Source organism: Haplochromis burtoni, unplaced genomic scaffold (assembly GCF_018398535.1).
Source record: "Haplochromis burtoni strain Fernald_Lab_line unplaced genomic scaffold, NCSU_Asbu1 Contig_744, whole genome shotgun sequence".
NCBI classification, from domain to species: Eukaryota; Metazoa; Chordata; class Actinopteri; order Cichliformes; family Cichlidae; genus Haplochromis; species Haplochromis burtoni.
The window spans coordinates 104046-125278 of NW_024583105.1; the positions used below are offsets into that span (position 1 = coordinate 104046).

The 21233-nt window shown below is 39.7% G+C and overlaps 1 protein-coding gene across 2 annotated transcripts; it reads right to left on the bottom strand.

The window, feature by feature from the left end:
* Window positions 1-398: 398 nt before the first annotated feature.
* On the bottom strand, window positions 399-9371 carry zgc:92594 (uncharacterized protein LOC436996 homolog). 2 transcript variants are annotated; one of them, XM_005950791.3, is made up of 8 exons: window positions 9008-9371; window positions 7244-8088; window positions 6958-7066; window positions 6205-6300; window positions 3018-3251; window positions 2694-2716; window positions 1807-1955; window positions 399-1664 (listed from the first exon to the last, which is right to left on the bottom strand). In XM_005950791.3, the coding sequence occupies exons 2-8, from the start codon at window positions 7885-7887 to the stop codon at window positions 1372-1374; spliced, it is 1548 nt and encodes a 515-aa protein (XP_005950853.1). In that variant the 5' UTR covers window positions 7888-8088; window positions 9008-9371; the 3' UTR covers window positions 399-1371. The 2 variants fall into 2 exon arrangements, with proteins under 2 accessions (XP_005950853.1, XP_005950852.1); XM_005950790.1 differs by having other exon boundaries at window positions 7244-8091; window positions 9008-9370.
* Window positions 9372-21233: the final 11862 nt, after the last annotated feature.

Genomic DNA, 21233 nt, shown 5'->3' on the forward strand with positions numbered 1-21233 from the left:
GGGAAGGTTTACAAGATGTTAGATGTGCGGTTTGGAGATGGCGACTGAGCTGGAGATGCTAAGATTTTCACTGGGAGTGACCAGAAAGGACAAGAAAAGTAATGTGGATTTTGGAGGGACAGCTAAAGATGTTTAAGGTGGTGCTGCCAGGCAAAAAGGAAGAGCACAGATGAGGTGTACAAACAGAAGGTTGGTGTGACAGAAAAGGAGGATGCTAGGGATATGTGACATTTGTTTTATTTTCTTTCTTGCCCATTTTCCTGTGTTTAAAGTCTTCAGCCTGTTAGCTTTAAATGTCCTAATCAAACTGCAGTAATGAGTTTCCTGTACACAAAGCAAAAATATAAACTCTTACGTCACATTTCTCCAGCAACATAAACAACACCGTGACAACCGTGCACATTCACCAGGCTTTTTATTATTATTTCTAATTTTTACAATTCCTGAAGTTTGGCCCCTCAAATAATTTTATCAAAATGGAAATCAGCTGTCGACATTCAAAGGTTTCAGGTGTACCACAGCATTAACAGTAGTAAAGTGCGAAAGTACACATCACCTAAAACTGGTATTTTAAGAAGAATGTATGAACTGTGCATAGGAACAATTATTTTTGTTTTTACATGTTTGTAAATGCATTAACTGCTTTTAAAGCACAAAAAGCAAAAAGTCATTCTGCAGTAAACTTCTGTTAGCACATTTCTTTAAACATCATGCCAAGCAGACAAACATCTCCTAAAGTATGCATGCACACACACTCTCACTCACAACCTTTTCTCTTTGGCTTACAATGCTGAAACAATCACAAGCTCATACACGGGTTCTGTTCCAGCAGATTTCTCAGAGCCTTCAGCAGAAGTTCTGATCGAAGGGCTTTCTTTGGAGCTATTGTTGTATCAAACGTTTTGCAGAAAGTTCTTCAATCAAGCTAGAGCAAATCTAGCTAACAAGGTGAAAGAGTAAATTCTCACTTTGTAAAAAATCTTTTTGGCAAAGTGCTCGAAAATCTGGTGTCACAGACGTGCAAAGGTTTCCCAAACTGAGCCGTTATACATTCACATTCATGTCCAGCGAATGATTCTAAAGGAAAGCACCTGAATTAGGTTTGTCAGTGTGCGACACATGTTTAGGGTGAGAGTCACTTCAGCAAATTCTCAGCCCTTGATTTGTTTCAAGTCCAGCTGAACTGGAGGCTTTCACTGCCCGGCATGTGTCTGAATGCTGTGTGAGGGTTAGAGGCAAATTGTGGGGCTTCTTGAGTCTTAATCTTCACATTCTGCGAACATGAAGACGAGCGATTTGTCATGTGACTGTGCACTCGTCCACAGTCGAGGATCGACTTCAAAGTGCTTCATTAGGTGGAAAATAATGCAATTAAACTCCTCTTTCTTCGTCATCCTCCTCCTCATCCCCATCCTCTTCTTCTTCTTCTTCTTCTTCCTCCTCCTCCTCCTCCTCCTCCTCCTCCTCCGGGCTGTAATCATCATCATCATGCGGTCCCACCCCATCTTCCTCCTCATCGTCTTCCTCCTCCTCCCCCTCACTTCTCATTTCCTCTTCGCTGCTGTCATCTAGGTCATCTTCATCTTCATCGTCCTCCTCCTCGTCCTCCTCCGGAGCCTCTTCCTCATTCTCGTCCTGCTCCTCCTCAGGATCAGAAACGTAGCCTGATGGAGAAAATGAAACAGAAGTTTGAGCAGAGCTGAAACAGCACAAATCGTTACGCTGCCAGATGTTTTCGGGTTAGAGGCTTGTGAAGCCGTTTCAGACACAGTGACGAGTGTCAGCAAATGACTGAATATTTCTTACACAGGGAATTGATAGCATCGCTAATGTGAGGCCGGAGCTCATCTTCCAGAAATTTTCTCATTTCCTCTTCCATCGTCATTCCCACACCCTCCGTCTCCATGTCGACATACTCTGGGTAAAACATGTTTTTCCTTAGCTGCCTGCGGTAACTAAAGTGCACAAAGACAAAAGAAGTGACAGTTTGCTTCCTTCATCCATGTATACACGTCTTAAATCGCTAATTGTTTGCAACCATGCTGACACATCACTAAGCACTTCGGTCAGTCTATAATAATCAGTTTAAGTAAAACTACAATATGTGCTTGTAAAAACTCCTTAAATATTATGCTTCTAATGGTTTTTCGTGATATACACACACACAGCAGCCACTTTGTTAGGTACACCTGTTGAATTGCTGAATGCAAATATCTAATTAGCCAATCACATTGCAGCAACATACATGTCACAAAGGTTGAATCATCTCAATCTGGTTTCTTGAACATGACAGTGAGTTCACTGTCCTCCAACAATCTCCACAGTCAGCAGATCTCAATCTAATAGAGCAACATTGGGACGTGGTGGAACCGGAGATTCACATCATGCATGTAAAGCCGGCAAATCTGCAGCCACTGTGTGATACCGTCATGTCAACATTGACCAAAATCTCTCAAACACTTCAAGCAACCTGTTCAAGTCGCTCTGTAGTTAAGAACCTGGCACCAATGAGATGTATTCCAAAAAAAGTGGCTGCTGAGTGTTTATTTTTTCCTCCCCACAAAAAATAAACAGATAATTTCCGCTGTGAGAAATATTAGGATGTTTAAACTTTATTTTGTCTGTATGATGTGAGAATAAAGCAAAGATGAACTGAGAAATTAAAAAAATAAATTAAAAAAAAAACAACTTACTATTTTCCTTTTGTCCTGTATGCCTGAAAAAGACAAAACAGACATCAACACAAATAAATCAATTATTAAAACAAGTCTATGTGTTTCTCCACACATAGATTGTACTTTGGTGGGCAGCCCTGGAATATAAACCATCACATTTACATCATCCTAGCAGGGTAGTCTGAGAGTTTGATGACAGCATTCTGTTGGTATTTTTACAGCTTTTAACTTCAGCAGGATAAACTTTCTTTTGGATCAGTTCAATAATGTCACAAGAAAATGTTCCGTGCTTTAAGAGTAAAATCACGGCCGCAGTTTGACAGTGACACGTTAGAGTCTCACCTCGATGAAGCGGAAAGGGTCGCTCTCGAGCATGAGACCTTCGATGCCGCAGCGGACTTCCTGTAAGCGCGCCTGGTCCTTGGTGATCTTGATGATGTTCATCTGAATGGTCGGGCTGTTGATGTCACAGTGAGCGCGTGCACAGTCTCGCAATCTGCCGATGAAGCTCTGCACTTTGGTCTTCATCTCGTCTCCCAGTCGGGTCAAGCACAGCTCGGTGTCGTCCATAAACTTCTAACGAGGGAAGCGACGGAAAGAAGAAAAAGTCAATCAGCTGGACGATGGTGCAAAAGTGCAAGAATTTAATTTACTCAACATGAATAAGTGATGTGTAAACGGTCTAGTGCTTTACACATTCACCTAACCTAACCAGATGAGACAGTCCCCTTTGGGGTTGCGTCGGGAAGGTATGGAAGCTCATTTCTGCCACAGATTTTTTTTTCCCAGGATCTGTAAATCCAAATTTTGTGTTACAATGTTAAAATTTCAAATTAATAACTCAAAAGTTTTATTTAGGCATCTTGAAATTTAGAGTTACTCAAGCTTGAGTCAGAGCATTGCCTAACTTTGTTTTTTTTGAAGCAGAAACAAGTGCCCATAGCAAAGACATCCTGGGTACTAAAAATAAATCAATCAGCAAGCCTAAGTGATTAAGGGAGCAGAAGAAAAGAAACAAAAAGCCCTTCTTATTATACTCTTTACCATATTAAGCTTATTTATAATTATAATTTTTCTTTTTTCTTTTTTTAAACCCATTCAAGTTCTCAACTTTGGACATATTACTTCTTTTTTAGGATTCAAATTTTGTGTTAGTAAATTGTTAAACAGTGGTGGTGCTGGGCTGTGCTCTTTGCCTGACTGCTGATGGGAAAGGTGGAGCTGGTTGATTCAGAGCGCAGTATCAGGTGAGGCAGGAGGCACACCTGTAGCAGAAGGGGAAGTCATACAAGGAGGACGTACACAGTGAGAAGGACTTTTAAAAAGCGCGTGCCCTGAGCGCCCTGTTTACAAAGCTGAACAAGCTGTTCTATGCAGAGGAGAACTGACAGTGGCTGAGCCTCTTGCCACAGTACTGTACAGTTGTGGTTATACAGTCATCATGGGCATGAATGTTGAAAAAGTCTCCAGATTGCTCTCCATGGTGCTGAAAAGGTTCCCCTCCCCAATCACTGCATGGAATATACAAAACACTAAAACAAATTAAACTGCAGAAACTTCAAAGTGGTTTTCATGAACATCCTGTGAGCTTTCTTCTGTTTAGAGGTCTCTGGCTCCATTTAACTCGAAGGTAACGTGCAGCAGAGCTTCTTAGAACATGATGACCCAGCACCTCTACAGGTGTCAATCTGCACCTTCAGAGGCCTGGGTGGACTTTATCTAGTTTTGGGATGACTGAGGCCTTACATTCATAAAACTTTGGTGTGGTTTAGACTACAGATGGCACGATACCACTTTTTTTATGTCCGATGCCGATATCATAAATTTGGATATCTGCAGATACCCATATGAAGCCGAGACAGTGTTTTTTAATCAATAGAACTGTTTTGTTTTTTTTAAATATCTTGCTGCATTTTGTATAAGTTCATACTGAAGTTTAAAACAAAAACACTAAAGCTATTGTGTTATACCTGTATGCAAAAAATACACTGCACTCAAATTATTTCATAGTTGAGCAAAAACTGATCAATCTAATAAACTTAAACCTACACCATCCTCCCTATTCTGGTATTTTACAGAGTACTTAGCGGAAATATTAAGCAACCTAACTAATAGGGTTCTAAAACTCCCAGCAAAAAAAACAAAACAAAAAAAGGGAACCACCCTCCACCTCATGATGCTTAATCGACGTAATCAACTTTAATTTGATGCAGTGGTGAAAAAAAATGCACAGAAATCAATTATTTTTCAAGAATAATTAAATAGATTCAACATCTTTCTTCAACAGAATTGCAGACTGCACAGATGGTACCTTCCCAAAGGAAAAAGTACTAGCTTACTAGGGTATATTAGACTTAATAGTTACTATATACAGTAATGGACTTCTATACATTTTACATCAGATTAAAACTTTGGGTGTAAGATTCAGATAATTATTTATTAAAAGCTAGACATTTTAAATGAGAATAAGAAAGAAAAGTATGTCTTTGTGCCCCCTTTTCCCTGTTCATGCCCTATCGGCCCCCCTGGCTAAACTTTGCTAGATCCGCCCCTGCACAGTTACCAGCCGTCAGCTGCGTAGAAAAAGATCCTGGTGTAGAAAGTAATATTAAATAAATTCTAACAACAGCTTATCAAGCTTAAACGTGCTGCTGTTGTTCAGCCGCTGGTTTCCTCTTTCTGGTGCAAAGTGGGCCAAAAACAAACAAGAGAGACGGACTCGCGACAGAAAAGCCGATCAGCTGATCATTAAGCAGTTTCATGATTGAAGTAGCAGCAAGAAGAGGCAGTCGCTCCATATATCGCTTGTTAAGCTTAACGCGGGAATGCTTTACAAACATTCAGAGATGAACTTACACACTTGCTTTACTTCTCTCTGGGATAACTTCCTCAGAGATGAAATGCCGGTTTGGTAGTGAGGCTCCAAATACACACAGCCGCCCTATCACATGATGCATACTGCTCCGACGTGCTACGTTTATGAGCAGAGTTACGCCGTGTTGCAAGTTTTGTGAGGTGCTTTTTTGATATTTAATGGATCGGATTACATTTTTTTTATTTCTCTCCGATATCTGATCCAGTAATTTAGGTCAGTATCAGACCGATGCCGATACGAATATCGGATCGGTCCATCTCTAGTTTAGGCTAAAGGAAAAGGTGCTGTGTTAGCCTTATCTGAATAAATAAGGAGCTTTGGAAAAACTGTACCTGTGTCCTGATACCACACAGCCCTCACTAATAATTATTCCAGCCACCAGCGTGATCATCCCTGCTTTCCTCAGGAATGAGCTTTACAGAAGTCTCTTAAAGGCTTCATCTAGAACTAGAAGTAGCACTGGCACATGCTTATGCTGAGTCAGTATTTATGTTTAGGTACAGGCCTCCCAGAACTGGGATTGAAAAGACAAAAGTGCAAAATAATAGTAGTTTAAAAAAAACAACAACAAAAAAAAAACCCAAGACAAATGGTAACATACTAAAAAAAAAATGTATCAGTTATGTTTAGATAGTGAAATGTGAGGCCTCTTACTTTACTGTGCCGCTCCTTCTCCTTCTGCTCCTGGAATTTTTTCTCAGCCATGCTGTACTTCCTTTCTATCCTGTACAGCTGCTTGTCCAGCACCCCCTGGCAAACAAGAGCAGCCGAGCAAGTTTAAAGCGAATGAAGGCACAAAACGGTTTCACGTTTAACATGAAGGGACTCCAAGATTGAGCGTAAAATAAGAAGTGCGTCCTGTCAGTATGTTGTTGTTGCCGTTGGTGGTGTGTGAGACTGGGAGCTGCAAAGCTACAGCCAAGCAGTGTTGAAACAGCTGACGGCATAAAGTATACGCTGGACAGCGCTAAAATGTGGACGGGTCTGCTGTGGTTCTTTCATTTAGCTTAAACAATTAAATAAATTCTCAACTGCCACTCATAGGACATTTTGTCTTTTTCAGACCATTCCTACAAATCCTACAGACAGTTCTGTGGGAAAATCTCAGTTTCTGAAATACTCAGACAAGACCATGTGATGCCATCAATCATTCAAAATCACTTAAGTACCCTCTTCCTCATTCTGATGCTCAATTAGAATTTCAGCATTTCTACTTACCTAAATGAGTTAATGCCTGATTATGTTCGCATTAACAAGCATTTGAACAGATGTATCTAATGGAGTGGCCAGTGCGTGTATATTCAGTGTTTAGCCATTAAAAACAAAAAAAAACAAAAAAAAAAAAAAACACCTCTTTATCATCATAACATTACAGACTGGAGAAACTAATTTTGGTAAAGAGTGTACCTTTAAATCCTTCATTGTATTTTTCAGAGTCTTGATCGTGTGTCCTGAGTGTCCTCCCTCTATGGTACAGGCGTTGCACACACATATCTTGTCATCAATGCAGTAATATCTGGAGTAAAAATAACAGGGCTCAGAAAAAAAAGGAACACTAAAAGCTGGTCAACAGAGCAAATCAGTAAAGCCTGGGGGGGGGGGGACATCCCCACTAGTAAATAAAGAAATGTTTTACAGGCACTCAGCTACTCTTCATGAACAAGTCAAAAGGCCATCTCCTCCTCCTCCCTACCTGTAGATCTCATCATGATCACGGCACTTCCTCTTCCAGAAGTCATTCATCGGCTCGGTGAGAGGATGCATGCGGAATGCCGGCAGTTCCAGATGTGGCTTTAAATGCTCTTGGCACATCGACACCTCGCATTTCAAGCAGGTCTTTACTGCAAACATCGAAGCGGCAGCAGCAGGAGCTGCTGCTCCCTCGCTATCACCCCCTTGTTGAGAAACAGAAGCAGCAGAAGAGCAGTCCACAGCAGCACTGGCAGCCGGTGCTTCGGCAGAGCCTGAAGGGCAGTAGTCACATGGCACAGCGGTCCCATTCCTGCAAGGTTGTAGCACAAGAGAAGACGACGGCAGATCCCTTGATTTTAAAGCTGTGGGAGGCATGGCGCGAACCCTGCGCCTGTGACGGTAGTCATCGGCGATATTGGCAAGTTTAAAGTTTTTCTGAAATTTGGTGCTACACTGGTGGCTGTTACGGCATTCTGGACAGCGGAAGTGACTCCGCTCTGCCTGCCGCTTCAGGCGATCGAGGCAAGTCTTGCAGAAGTTGTGCCCGCAAGGAAGCAAGTGAGGGTCCCGGTACAAGTCCAAGCACACCGGACAGGTGAGCTCATCCTGAAGGACACTGGACTGCGGTGACTCAGCCGAGGCCATGTCACTGGATGTGAGGGCAGGGGAAATGAGCCGGAGACAGATGGACGTGGCCCAAAATAGGAAAAAGATGCAATGATGAGGGGGGGACAGACGTGGAAACAGAGGGTGAGGTGGTCGGGATAGGAGAGAGTAAAAGGAAAAGAAACAGGAGGAAAAAAGGACTCCACGCGTTTCCTAAAGTGTGGTTTAATTTTCTGCAGGCTGCTGAAAACAGAAGAAACAAGTTTAAGTTTATTGCTAATGAATGTCTTCAAATTGAATTCTGTCAAATTAATAGCTTAAAAACACAAAAATAAACATACAAGGCCTAGAGAAAAACAGTTTACTTGTTATGCTTTTCATAACAAATAAACCAGGCAAATGCAGTTTTTTGCAGCTGGTTTGCGGAATTTCAATGTGCTGCCAGTCATTTACAGTCAGAAAAAAAGAAATCACGAGTATTAATTATTCTTTGAGACTCAAATGTCAAAATGTGCCAACTTTTCCTTTTCTCGTGATGGCAAACTTGAGCAGATCTGGCTTTCACTGATAAAAACAACAACAACAACGACAAAAAGCACCGCCAAAACAAACAGAAAGTTGAGCACTTCCACGGAGAGCAGGTGTTATAAACACTTGCAACGTTCTTAAATATTTATGTCATTGTTTTAAGTACGCTTGAGAGTGTCACGTGATCATTTTCGCTTCCTCCTAATTGTACATGCTGCATAATAAAGCCTGGAATTGAAAGCAAAACTTCCTGCTTGTCGAGACCACAGGGCAAAGTCACTTGTCCCGTCTTCCTCTGTTTATTGAACACGTTTAACAAAATCAGTCTGCTGTTTACATGACACACAAAAAAAAGTGCAGTTCCCAGTGGTCAACACTGGTTTCCAGTGTCGCACCCGTCACACACACAGGCCTGGAAAGCTGCCATGAAAGCGTCCAGCCCTTGATTAAAACAGAGGGCCTTTAATGTGTCACGGATTTAAAAACCTGCGATCGCCTCTGTCCGTTAAAGTGTTAAACCGACAATTAGCTAACTTGGCTACACTAATCTCCCGCTCCCCGTCGAGATGCCGGGGAATAGGTTAAAAAACAAAACAAAAAACGGCACAAACAGACATTAAAGTCCCCTTACCTCGACAGAGTATCCAAGGTAGCTTTGTGAAGAGATGAAACGGTGATTTTTGCGGTTTGACAGCCTGTCAGTCGTGGCCGTGGTGCACCTGCCGTGGCTAACGTATTAACATTACCGCCCGTTAGCGCTGCCGCTTTTTCCCCCTTGTTCCCTCTGTGTCCGCACACAGTCCAGGTTAGTCCGCGGGGAAATATTCCAGACAGCCGGCATTTAGATTCCCATCTGGAGTTTTCTGGATGTGACACAAAAGGACGAGTTGACACAAACCTGTGCGGAAGACAAACGGACAGCTGGCGGACTGAGACCGAGCAGGTTGATGCGGGGAAAATGCCGCCTTCACTGTGCCTGGGAAATCTGTATTTTATACGTACTGCGCGATTTGTTTGTGATTGCGCCGCTCGGGATCGCTGTTACATAGTGTGGGCTGTTGCAGAATGGTTGTTGAACCCTGTTATGAGTCATTCTATAATTAGAGGACAATTTAGGGTTCATGATCTTCTCTCATGTCTTTAAGAAAGACGATTAGCAAAATCATTTCAAAGATGTGGGACGGTCATGGCTGAGGCCGTGAAGACAGAAGGACTCAGAAGCGAAACTTACACAGACGCAAAAGTGAACGTGAAAACAAGCTTATTCTCTAAACATGGAATGCAACAACAATTAAACAATGAAAGCTGCAAGCAGTGTTGAGAGGGCGTGTTAAGCTACTCCCAACCAGGGGGGGATCTAGAGAAATTTTCTTAGAGTGGCATGAGGGTGGCAAAATCCAGGACACTATGCAATATATTCAGTTTTAGCATTTATATTCAATGTTGACTGTAACTACGCTCAAACTGTTAATGCTATCTTATTTTAATAAACAACATTGTCATATGCAAAACAGGGGTGGCACTTGGGGTGGCAAAGGATCATTTTAGGGTGGCACTTGCCACTCCATGCCACCCTTCTAGATCTGCCCCTGCTCCCAACACCTACACCCAGCAAGTCCGATCTGGTGTCACACTGATAGATTTTATTTCTCTTCCCACTGGGTGGGACTCTAACCATTGATTACAAATATCAATCTTTCCAAACGTGTCACGCCTTTTGACGAAAGGTGGCTTGGGTCATCCACCTCTATGCTATACCAGAATTGTAAAACATGACATTTTCTGTTCCCACTAGTTGGCGCTGCTGCTGATGTTAAATATAGCAGTTAAATATGTTCAGCAAGGGAGCCTTATCACATGTGAGAAGTTTGGTCCAGCTTGAAGAATGTAAAATGGTAAATGGCCTGTATTTGTATGGCGCTTTACTAGTCCCTAAGGACCCCAAAGCGCTTTACACAACCAGTCATCCACCCATTCACACACTGGTGATGGCAAGCTACACCCTGGGGCGCACTGACAGAGGCGAGGCTGCCGGACACTGGCGCCACCAGGTCCTCTGACCACCACCAGTAGGCAACGGGTGAAGTGTCTTGCCCAAGGACACAACGACCGAGACCAAGCCGGGGCTCGAACCGGCAACCTTCTTACCAGGTGAACACCCAACTCTTGAGCCACGATCAACGTAGGAATGATGCATGTAGGAAGGGAGAGCAAATAAGATTTTCATGGTGAATGATTGAAATTTGCTGTGGCGCCATGTCCACACCCTATGACAAAAACTCAGCGGTGTAGTTGACACTGACCAAATATGAAGGTGATCTGATCAAATCCCTAGGAGGAGCTCGCACAAGTTTAGGGCCTGGAAATGGCAAAATTAGCACCAAAATGTCACTTTCAATTCAAAATGGTGGACTTCCTGTTGGGTTTGCATCAATCGGTCTACAGACTTTTGTTTGTCTCGCCATGTTACACATGTTTACCAAATCTAATCTATGTGACTCAAACTATGTGTTTGTAGGACTTCATTAAACAATGCATAGGTGGTGTTCTAGAGCAATTTTGCACCGCCCATATGTGAACCATTAAAATATGTAATTTTTCACCAGACCTAAAACGTGTACAAAATTTAATGAGTTCAACATGTTAAAGGCCATTAATTTCACTGAAAAATAATAAACGGAACCAATAGGGCCTTTGCACTTCAGTGCTTGGGCCCTAATTAATTTTGAACTATGGGTTTACTAGATCTGTTGAATGATATCAATTTGACCTGTTAAATATTCTGTTTTGTTCAAATGAATATACTAACGTTATTACAATAAATAAATCACAGAAATCAGTCGATTCTGATCATTGTGAGAACCTTTCAGTGGATGAACTTTATTAATTTTAGTGATTTGCCGTGCAGTCCATTCTTCTCCGTTTAAGAGACGCTGGTATTGGATCTTAATGATTTGATAATAAAACCAACAGCTTAATTATACTGCATGATATCACTGTAATTAGAAACCATTAAGACAAATTTCTGGTAAACTGACTATATACAGGAAAGCAGTACTTTTCATTTCATTTTCATTTCTGCTGAAATGAATGAAGCTATGATTGAAGGTATTTTACTAATGCACAAAGATTAATACAATTGTCTCACTAACATGCTTGATCCCCAGGGAGAGATGACATCACGCTCAGCACAATGGAACATATTACATAATACCAAAGACACAGGAATGTGCAGTATGCAGCAGGCGTGGCTGAGACTCTCCTGTCATCACACACCTGCTGCAGCTCTAACAGGTCTCCTAAAAGGTGAGTAAGCTAAAATATCTCTTGTGTGTTTTTGAAAGACAGAAAAACAGTTAAATTTTCTCTTTATTTAAAATTTGTAAGTTAAGAACCTAACAATCCAAGCTGTAATAAATCATAAATCTATTTGGTGATTCGATAATTTAATGTCCAGATGTGACAAAGCGATCAAAAGGGGTTATAATAAAAATAAAATGACAACGCTATCTAGGGGAATTCCATTCCCAGGAAATACAAAATCTTAAAAACCAGAAAAGATTGTAGAGATTCAAGGATGCTCCAATGTTCGTATGTCTTTGTGTTGGTCAAAATAACACAAAGAATAAAACAATAAAGCTAACTGTGGCACAACCTGTCTTGGATTACATAAAACTGTACAATGGACAGGAGTTAAGCTGGCATGCACTGTGTGTGATTCAGCTCCTGCTCAAACTGTACAATTGAATTGCAGAGGTTAGAAGTTTGTAGGTCATGATGCAGGTACTCACACCATATGGCCCAATGCTCTGATGTGACCTGAATGCTCACACTGTGCATCCATAACATGAAGTAGTCATATTAAGTGTTAAAAGAGTGACCCACCACTGAAGGTCCGACGGCTACTGGTGTGTCTTTAGTTTGCTGTTTTAAAAACAAAATCTGTCTCTCAAGTTAAAAACATGTTAAAAGTCAATGAAAAACTCTACAAGGACACCAAGCACCAAGCTCGCGGCTCACAGTCTTGAGAAAGTGTACATTTTAATAAAACAAGAAACCACAAACGCGCATGCACACATACACTTAAAACAAAATACACGGACTGCTGAACTTGCACCATGCAAGTAAACAGTGGCCAGTACTGGTTATGGTTGTTAAAATATTGATCGTGGGCCCTCAGAAGAAGAGGAATATCCTGCACAGCTCCCTATGGAAACTGGAGCAAGCCAGCTGAATAGGTACAGGTATTGCAACCAACCCGCACTCGCTGCCTATAAGGGCAGTGTGCCCTAAATGTAAGTAGCGAAAAAGCACCCCAGCAGGTAGGCTGTGCACCTGACTTGACCATATCAAGCATATCCACTCTCACTGACATCAGGCTGAGCTATGTGGAAAAAAAGCACAATGAAGAATGAGGTTTTGATTCAAAGGGTTTACCTGTACATTAGCTGAGCTGTCAAAATGTTATAGCAAATTATAACATCTGTGCTGCAACTATGGTTAGTGTTTTTGTTTTGATTTGTTTTTTGTTGTGTTTTGTTGTGTTTTGGGAGAGATGCAGCATCTAGTTTTGTTAGTCTTCATGTCAGAAAGCATAAACTAAGAAGGCAGTATGGGGTGGACACTATGCATGATAGTGTAATTATGTTATGTTTATCTGTCTAATCCACATCTCTTCAGGTATCTGTTTCTGCTTCAGAAACTAGTCCAGTGGGATTTAAAGAAAGACACAAAACGTTCCTCTTCATTCTGAAGTCTAAGCTTAAAGCCGTGGAACAAAATGAAAATGTAGCAGGAGTTTTGGAGACTGACATCACAGATAATCCTACTGTGTCCAGAACCAGGGAGCTGTTCTCTTTCTTGGCACTGATTAATGCTTACGTACCTGAGTTTCACCTCCCGATGCAACAGTGTCAACAAATCCTTAGAGCACCTGATCCAATCCATGGAGGACCCCCATTTGAAGAACGAATGAAGCCTTTTATCTCCTTCATTAATAAGGTGTTTCAATGGACCAGGAGATAGCACGGGAAGCTGTGGAGAAACTCAATGACTTTGGGTTTAACTGAAGTAAAACTGTGAAGAAATTAATGGATTCAGTTTGTGTTGCTCAAACTGAACCATGTGTATAAACAGTTAATTAAAGATTTGTTAACAAAAGAGAGAAATGGGAAAAACAAACAAAAAAAGTTTTCAGGATTGATAACAGACATTTTGGAAAAAGAAAAGCTTCACCGTGCTGTCTCTGTATTGAAATCTGCAACATACAAATTCCAAGAAATTCTTGTTTCCCCCCCCAAAAATTTCTTGTCTATATTGCACAAAAACCAAGAATTTAAGACTAGCTGAAAAATGGGTCAAGACAGTGGTTGCAAGAGCTCCAATTAACTCTTATGTGGCCGACACTCTTGGACAAGTTTATAAGAAACGCTTAATTCAAGCCAGTAAGGATAAAGATGACATTTTAAAAAGGGCAAAGGCAAATGGTATCTAACCTACTCCAAACCTGGCATGAGCAGCTTTGAGCCGCCTTTCTTCTGGGGGGTTGTTGCACTCTGTTATGAGTACTACACAAAAAAACAGAGCAGCAGACTCCACCAGCTTTCCAGGCCTCCTTGATTTGCTCAATCACGGTCTTTTCATGTCAAAGAGAAGACGTGCTAGATTTGAGGAGCCTGAAAAAACTGTGTCATCTGATGATGGCGAACAGAGGTGGCAGCCAATGATCTTTTGGGCTCTGCAATTACCCTCTGTGTATCCTTCCTGTTCTCAGTTGAGGCTCCTGTGTCCCAAACACCTGGACAGTAGGAGAGCCCTCCCTCCACTGAGGACTGGTAACAGGCCACCTGCAGCTTCTGGTTTTATATAAGTCTTATTCATACCAAGTGCATCAGTTATTTTACTTTTGGTTTGATACAAAACTTTTTTTTTCACAGATTAAAATATTTATTATTATTTTATTTAATTACAATTCCATTTGTGAGTAACATGAACTTATTGCACACTGGGAATTATTAAGGTTCAGATATGATATTTGGAATTTTGAGTTTTCTAATTTTTTCTTGTCATTCTTTTTCTGCTCTTTTCAAACTAGATACCGTAAGTAGCAACACTGGTACAACTACAGCCTCACTGACATTTCCTATGCAAGGTATAACATATTATATAACATGTTAATTATTAGCCCCATGTGCATATTGCACATACAACACAATTAATGTAATAATTAATAATGTAGTAATTAATAACTTATTGAGTTTGGTTATTTGCTGTGAGAAGCAACAGCGTTCAATTTGTAAAGCTATGAAAAATCTGGCAATGCTTAATGACAAAGAATAGTCGATGTGTTTAATTTGTAAAAGATATTATGTAGAATATGAATAAACTTAAATAAGTCTTATTGTTGTTAAGTCCATCAGTGCATTTCCTTTTGGTTTGATTTAAAAAAAAATGGAAATCAACAAAAGGAAGGTACAGATCCTGAATAACGTACTTACAGTGAACACCATGTCACCAGTGACCCATATATGGTTATGTTTTATTTCATCCATATGTTAAAGAGAGAAATGTTCGGAAACTAGAAGAATTTCATGGCCAGTTTTATCCATCCATCCATTCGCTTCTGCTTATCCTTTTCAGGGTCGCGGGGGGCGCTGGAGTCTATCCCAGCTGTCATAGGGCGAGAGGCGGGGTACACCCTGGACAGGTCGCCAGTCTGTCGCAGGGCTAACACACAGGGACAGACACTATTCACACTCACATTCACTCGCACATTCACACCTAGTGGCAATTTGGATTATCCAATTAACCTATCCCCACAAGCTGCATGTCTTTGGACCAGTTTTATGTTTTGATTAATTCAGTGTCTAATCTTCATTTTGAGCTACAGATCTGTTAAGAATGCACAAATATCCTATCTGACATTAACAAGTGATGATTAATCCTTGAGGCCAGGGAGAGGGGACTTTTTACGGTTTTACAACCTATTTTAAGAGAAAAAAACATAAATAATCTCGTAATATCAGGTCCTGTTTTCTTTAAGATATAAAAATAAAACAGCTAAACAGTATGTAAGTTGTCTGGTCGAAATTAGAAGTTAGACTGTTTGGATTTCAGTGTATCTCTAACCAGGTTCACACATCTCTTTCTTCCTCTGGCAGACACATGTGTGGAGAACAGCAAATTACTCTAAAAGAGGACCAAAGAGAAGATTTGACCACAGTATGGTGTAAACTCATCACTATACTCATTAATCCCATGCACTGTTTGTGTGGCTTTTCTCAGATCTGACTGAAATCTAAATTCTTCTCACAGTGTGTAATGCAGGTATTGATGATCCTCAGAATAAAAATTAAGTGAAAAATATTATGGAGGTTGTTCTGAGCTGCTGCATAATTTTGGCTTAGAAATTAATTTTTGTCATACTGAAATATAATGATCGTGCAGGGTTTTGTGACAGTAGTAAAGAAGAGAAAAAAAGACTGTTATGATTTTCTACACCGGTGTTCCATTATTCACCACTAGATGGAGGCAGTCACCTGTGTGTGCGTGTGTGTGTGTGCGTGGTTCTTTTTACATGTATGAAAATGCATATCCAAGTGTGGTTATACATCAGCCTCTACTATAAAGTGGTTTCAAGAACTCAGCTTGACTTTGCACACTGAAGAGTAACGACATGTGGGAAAAAAAGCAGAATGACAATAAAAACACTTTTGACAATCAAGTAATCTTAATAGTCACTTGTAATAAATCTAAATATTAAACTTTTGCATTTGCAAATAAGGACTTGCATGTAAATAAAAGTATTATCTTAAGCTTGATCATCCTCTTGCTGAAAGTTAAAACAGAAGATTAAGTTCAATTAAACATGTACCTCTAGTTTAAAAGGGGTTCATGAACTCACTTTGGTCTTTAATTGTTTATACACAGGGAAATGACAAGATGAAAGAAAGGCAGAATAACAACACACTAGAAACACTTTGGAGATTCTCGTAATCTTAAGCATTTTCAAATTTGCATTTGCAAATAAGGACTTACATGTAAATAAGTGCATTTTCTTGAGCTTTATCATTCTCTTACTTAAAGTTAAAACAGGAGAATAAAGTAAATATGGGTCAATTCCTTTTTTATTTCTATAGTGTCAGATCACAACAGTACTACAGTATTGGCCTCAATGCATCTAATAGACCCTATAATAATAGAGAGAAAACCCCAACAAACAAACAACCTCCTATGACCAAGCACTTTACGACAGTTGGAAGGAAAAAGTCCCTTTTAACGGGAAGAAGCCTCAGGCAGGAGCAGCGACTGGTTGGGGTGAGGGGAGGGAGTAAGGCCAAAAGGCACACAATGCAAGAGAATAACAATGATTAAATGCAGAGTGTTGTATAAACACATATAGAGTGGAAGATGTACTGCAGCTTAATTAAGGGAGGTCAGCTGATCCAACTCAAAATATATGTATTTTAAAAAAAAGAAGTTTTGAGCCAAATCTTAAAAGTAGAGAGGATGTCTGTCTCCCAAATCCAAACTGGGAACTGGTTTGGCCTCCCATTCTACTTTTAAATACCCCAGAAACCACAAGTAATCCTGCAGTCTGAGAGCAAAGTGCTTCATTGGGTTCATATGGTACTATGAGGGGTTGAAAATACAGTACGCGGTAACGTGTTACTGTAATCTGATTACTTTTTTCAAGTAATGAGTAAAGTTAGGGATTACTATTGCAAAAAAGGTAATTAGATTACCGTTACTTACCCGTAAGCATGCTGCGTTACTACGTTACTAAAACCATGATTCTTTTGTGAGTGTCTCATGACAATGACGTAACCAAGTGCGACGTGCGTGACAACAGCTGTGTGCAGATCAACAATAGATCATATATCGAGTGCTAGAGAGAGTATGACCATGCCGCGTTTAAAGCGTGGAAGTACTGACCTTACTTTGAGTTTGATTCCGTAAAAAGTGACAAAAACATTAGCGTCCGCTGTTCACTGCGTGGGAAGAAAACTTCTTTTTACAGGACAAACCTCCGCCTGCTATACAGGTGAAAACAGAGCAACAGGACCGCTGAGTCTTTGATTTTATTTATTTTCTGCTGTGTTTTACTTGCATCTATTTGAAAGACTGAGTGTAAACACAAAAATATTTTATTTTATGTGCTGGAATGTGCAGAAAATAGGTTTAAATGTTAAACAAATTTCTTCCAGTCAGAGAATGTTGCATATAATTAAATTTTTGCTTGATGCATAAAGTTAAAAGATTAAAACTAATAAAACAAGTTTTAAAAAGAGACTTTTCCATTTGATTACATTTTGTATGATGGATTATGTAGAAAAAGTAGAATTGGGCTGAAAGATCTATCGCTTTATTACCTATTCAGGTTGTAAATCGTGTTTTTAAAAAGTAACTAAGTAACTAATTACTTTTGAAAATAAGTAATCAGTAAATTAAAGGGATTACTTTTTGGGGAAGTAATCAGTAATTAGTTACTGATTACTTTTTCAAGTAACTTGACCAACACTGGTCACTACTAAATATTCCATAGTCAATTGTTCAGTGAAATTTAATTAAATGAAATTCGGTTCAGTTTTATTTATATACCACCAACAGCCACCTAAAGCTTCTTTATATTTTAAGGTAAAACCCCTGTAGTTAGTAGTATTGTAATAAAGTGGAAGCAATTAGGAATGACAACAACTCGGCCAGGAAGTGGTAACCAAATTCCCTTAACTCTTCTCCATAATTGTTTTGCATTGCGTACGAATAAATGGACCTTTAGTTACACAGAAGGATTCACAGTCAAAACACAGCAGATGTACCACTAAACCTTTAGTTTAGTGGCTACCTGACAATGCACGTGCCAACAACATCACCTCACCAGACCAGAGTATGCAAATCCATCTCACTGTGATGGATTTCCATACGGTGTGAATGTTTTGGCACGTTGGACCACAGATGTTACAGGGAAGCCACAGGGTACACAACACATCAGATCAGGTACTTTCTAAACTTTGATTATAAATTCAAATTTTACATGTACAAATATTTATTTATTTCTATTAGTTGCTTTACTGGTAGTAATAGTTGTTTTTAGTTTTAATGTTTTACTTTAATTGTTGGCTTTCAAAATTGGAACGTATTCTCGTAAGGTTTTTAGAACATAAACCCACAATTATAATTATACTCAGAAGTACAAATACTTCAATACTGTCGACTTTTCAGGTACCTGTACTTTACTTGAGTATTTATTTTTCTGACAACTTTTTGCCTTTACTCCCTACACTTTTAAACAAGTATTTTTTTACTTCTTGTATTTTTAAAATCAACTTGTGACTTTAGGTTTGTTTATAATGTTTATATTTGGGACTCAAAGTGGGCCAGAAAGAGTGCAGGTATCTGTAAATTCAGAATCTAGCCCACCCTACAGAAGAGGAGGGCGCATATAGGGAGTCACCTTTTTTTTTTAAGTGTCAGGTCATTTCAAATGTAACATTTTAACAAATATTAGCAAACACACAAACTGTTGTGTGTAGTTTGTTGCACAATGTGTTGTCAGCTTAAGGTCCAGCTGCTGTACACAGGGAGATTTGAGAAAAGACAGGATAGGAGAGACAGGAAACGACAGCTGAGTGACGCTTGATAAACTGCAAATTTAAACCTTATATGTAACGTCATCATTTTGACTGTTGGGTTTTTCTCTGTATGTATTATTTTGGTGAATTAGCGCTGTATAAATAAAGTGGAATTGGAATGAACTGATCACATAGTAGCTATTCCTGCAAAACAAACTCAGCTATAATATCTATGTGTTACTCAAATTCTGCCTGAAACTACTCGGTAGTTTGTACGGGTGGAAAGAGCTTAGCTTGTTGTACTGTGGTGAATTTATTGTAACAGTGACTGTGGTGCCCATGGTCAGTGGTGGTTTACATCAACTGTAGTAGATTAATTTGATGGTTACAGATATTATTACGGACATAAGTGGAATTCACTGAATTCCACTTTTATGCCAGCTGTATACTGTCTTTCTATACAGTATACTGTTAGAGTAATGGAAATCAGCCAAGATATCTATGAAACCTCCTGAATTCAGTTGTGTAAATCTACAAAGAGCAACCAGTCGCTGATCACAACATGTAAACAACGGAAATTTACTGAAGCTGGCTTCATTGTTTTTATGGTGCTTTTGTAAACCATTTGATTATCAAATAATAAATGACCACGTATTTTTGTGAATTTATTCATAGTTATATTTTTAAGTAAATATAGTAGGTGCAATGCATGACACAACAATTATCTGCGTGGTAGGCTTTGAGAGTAAACAAATAAGGATAATTTTCCATTCAAAGAAATTCTTGCATTTGACTTCAGCCATATTTAAATTCTTTCTGTGAATTGCAGGAATGTTCTTTGGGCTTTTGACTCCAGAGACCACGATGTCACATTCAACAGGTAACTGAGTACAGTTACACCCCCTATGGCCTTTAAGACTAAGTCTTTCAAAAATATAATGTGTTGATGACTCAGCTGAATATCATATGGCAGCAGACATTCAAGTTTAATGAAACCAAGCAGGGCAAATTAAGAATGACTGATTGCTGGAAAAGTGTCACGAATGGCTAATGAGTAGCAAGGCTCCAATGATTGCAGGTAGTGACCCAATTCGGTACAGCCCAAGTTTGTTATTTGTTTTATTAATCAAAATCACTATAGTTAAAAAACAAGTTACTCTAGATAAGCAACAAAACACTTCTTTGTTTCCAGAAGAAAAAGTTCTTGGCAACTTGGATTAGACGGATGCACCTGCAAACTGATTCAGATAAAATCCCAGTCATACAGGACGCACTTGGATTCTGGAATGCCTGGAAATGTACAAGAGCTTTAGGACACTAAGAGACTTCACCGGGAATTCCATGTGAAAGTGGAAAACAACATTAGAGGCCATCAAGGCAAGAAAAGTCCTTGGATGTTTTCATCCTAAATCCATCACCCTGAGACTATGCTCAGCAGAAGGAAGGAGGCCTAGGACTAGTGAGTGTCAGGACAGTATCCAGGATTAAATATCATGGCCACAACTGACCACATGCTTAATGAATACCTTGGAAGCAGTAAAAAAGAAGAGGAGCAAGTAGAAGAACCATCATGGAATCCTAAAAATGGTGCTTAGAATTAGCTCTGAGCACAAGACAGATGGATGCTTTTGTCTATCACACCAGGCAAGCTCTTGTGTGCAGGCAGTGCAGAGATGTCGTTGAGATAATCCAGTATAACATAACAGCTGAGTGCAAGATAGATTAATTTAGACTATGGCTCCACAGCATAGATTGTCGTAAATAATTTAGAACGGTGCCGTATCAGTGCCAGACCATTTTATTAAATCATAGGGTGTACTTGGTTTGTCAAAGGACTTAAAGACTTAAATCCAAGTTATGTATGCATTAGTGTTGTCAGCATTAATCTTATTAAAATGACATTAACGCCATAACCGCATTAATGGTAAATCTCCGTTAATGGGTTAGCGCAGATCGCCCTGTGCATGGGGCTGCACAGTGTCAATGCGTTAGCACCTTTAGCTCATTAGCGTGTTAGCGAGTGAACCGCTAATGCATATATCTATTATACTGAGCATTGATACATTTTAAAGGCATTTTTATAGAAATGGACTTTTGTTGCATTACAGGTGGTCTAAGCATTGTGTATGTAAACTTTATATAGCAGGTTTAAGAATCCTAATGACTTTTGAATGTATAATTGAATGTACAATTACCCTCAGCTAAATAGTAGTAACATTTTCTTAATGTCTTACATTCCACTTAGACTCACCTGGTGACTGTCAGTGGTTCTTTAAATCTCGTATG

Coding starts and splice junctions, on each gene's coding strand:
- zgc:92594 (XM_005950791.3), bottom strand. CDS start 7,887: ATGGCCTCGGCTGAGTCACCGCAGTCCAGTGTCCTTCAGGATGAGCTC. Junction 2,717..3,017: donor ACCCTTTCCGCTTCATCGAG/GTGAGACTCTAA, acceptor TGTCTTTTTCAG/GCATACAGGACAAAAGGAAA. Junction 1,665..1,806: donor CGATGCTATCAATTCCCTGT/GTAAGAAATATT, acceptor TTTCTCCATCAG/GCTACGTTTCTGATCCTGAG.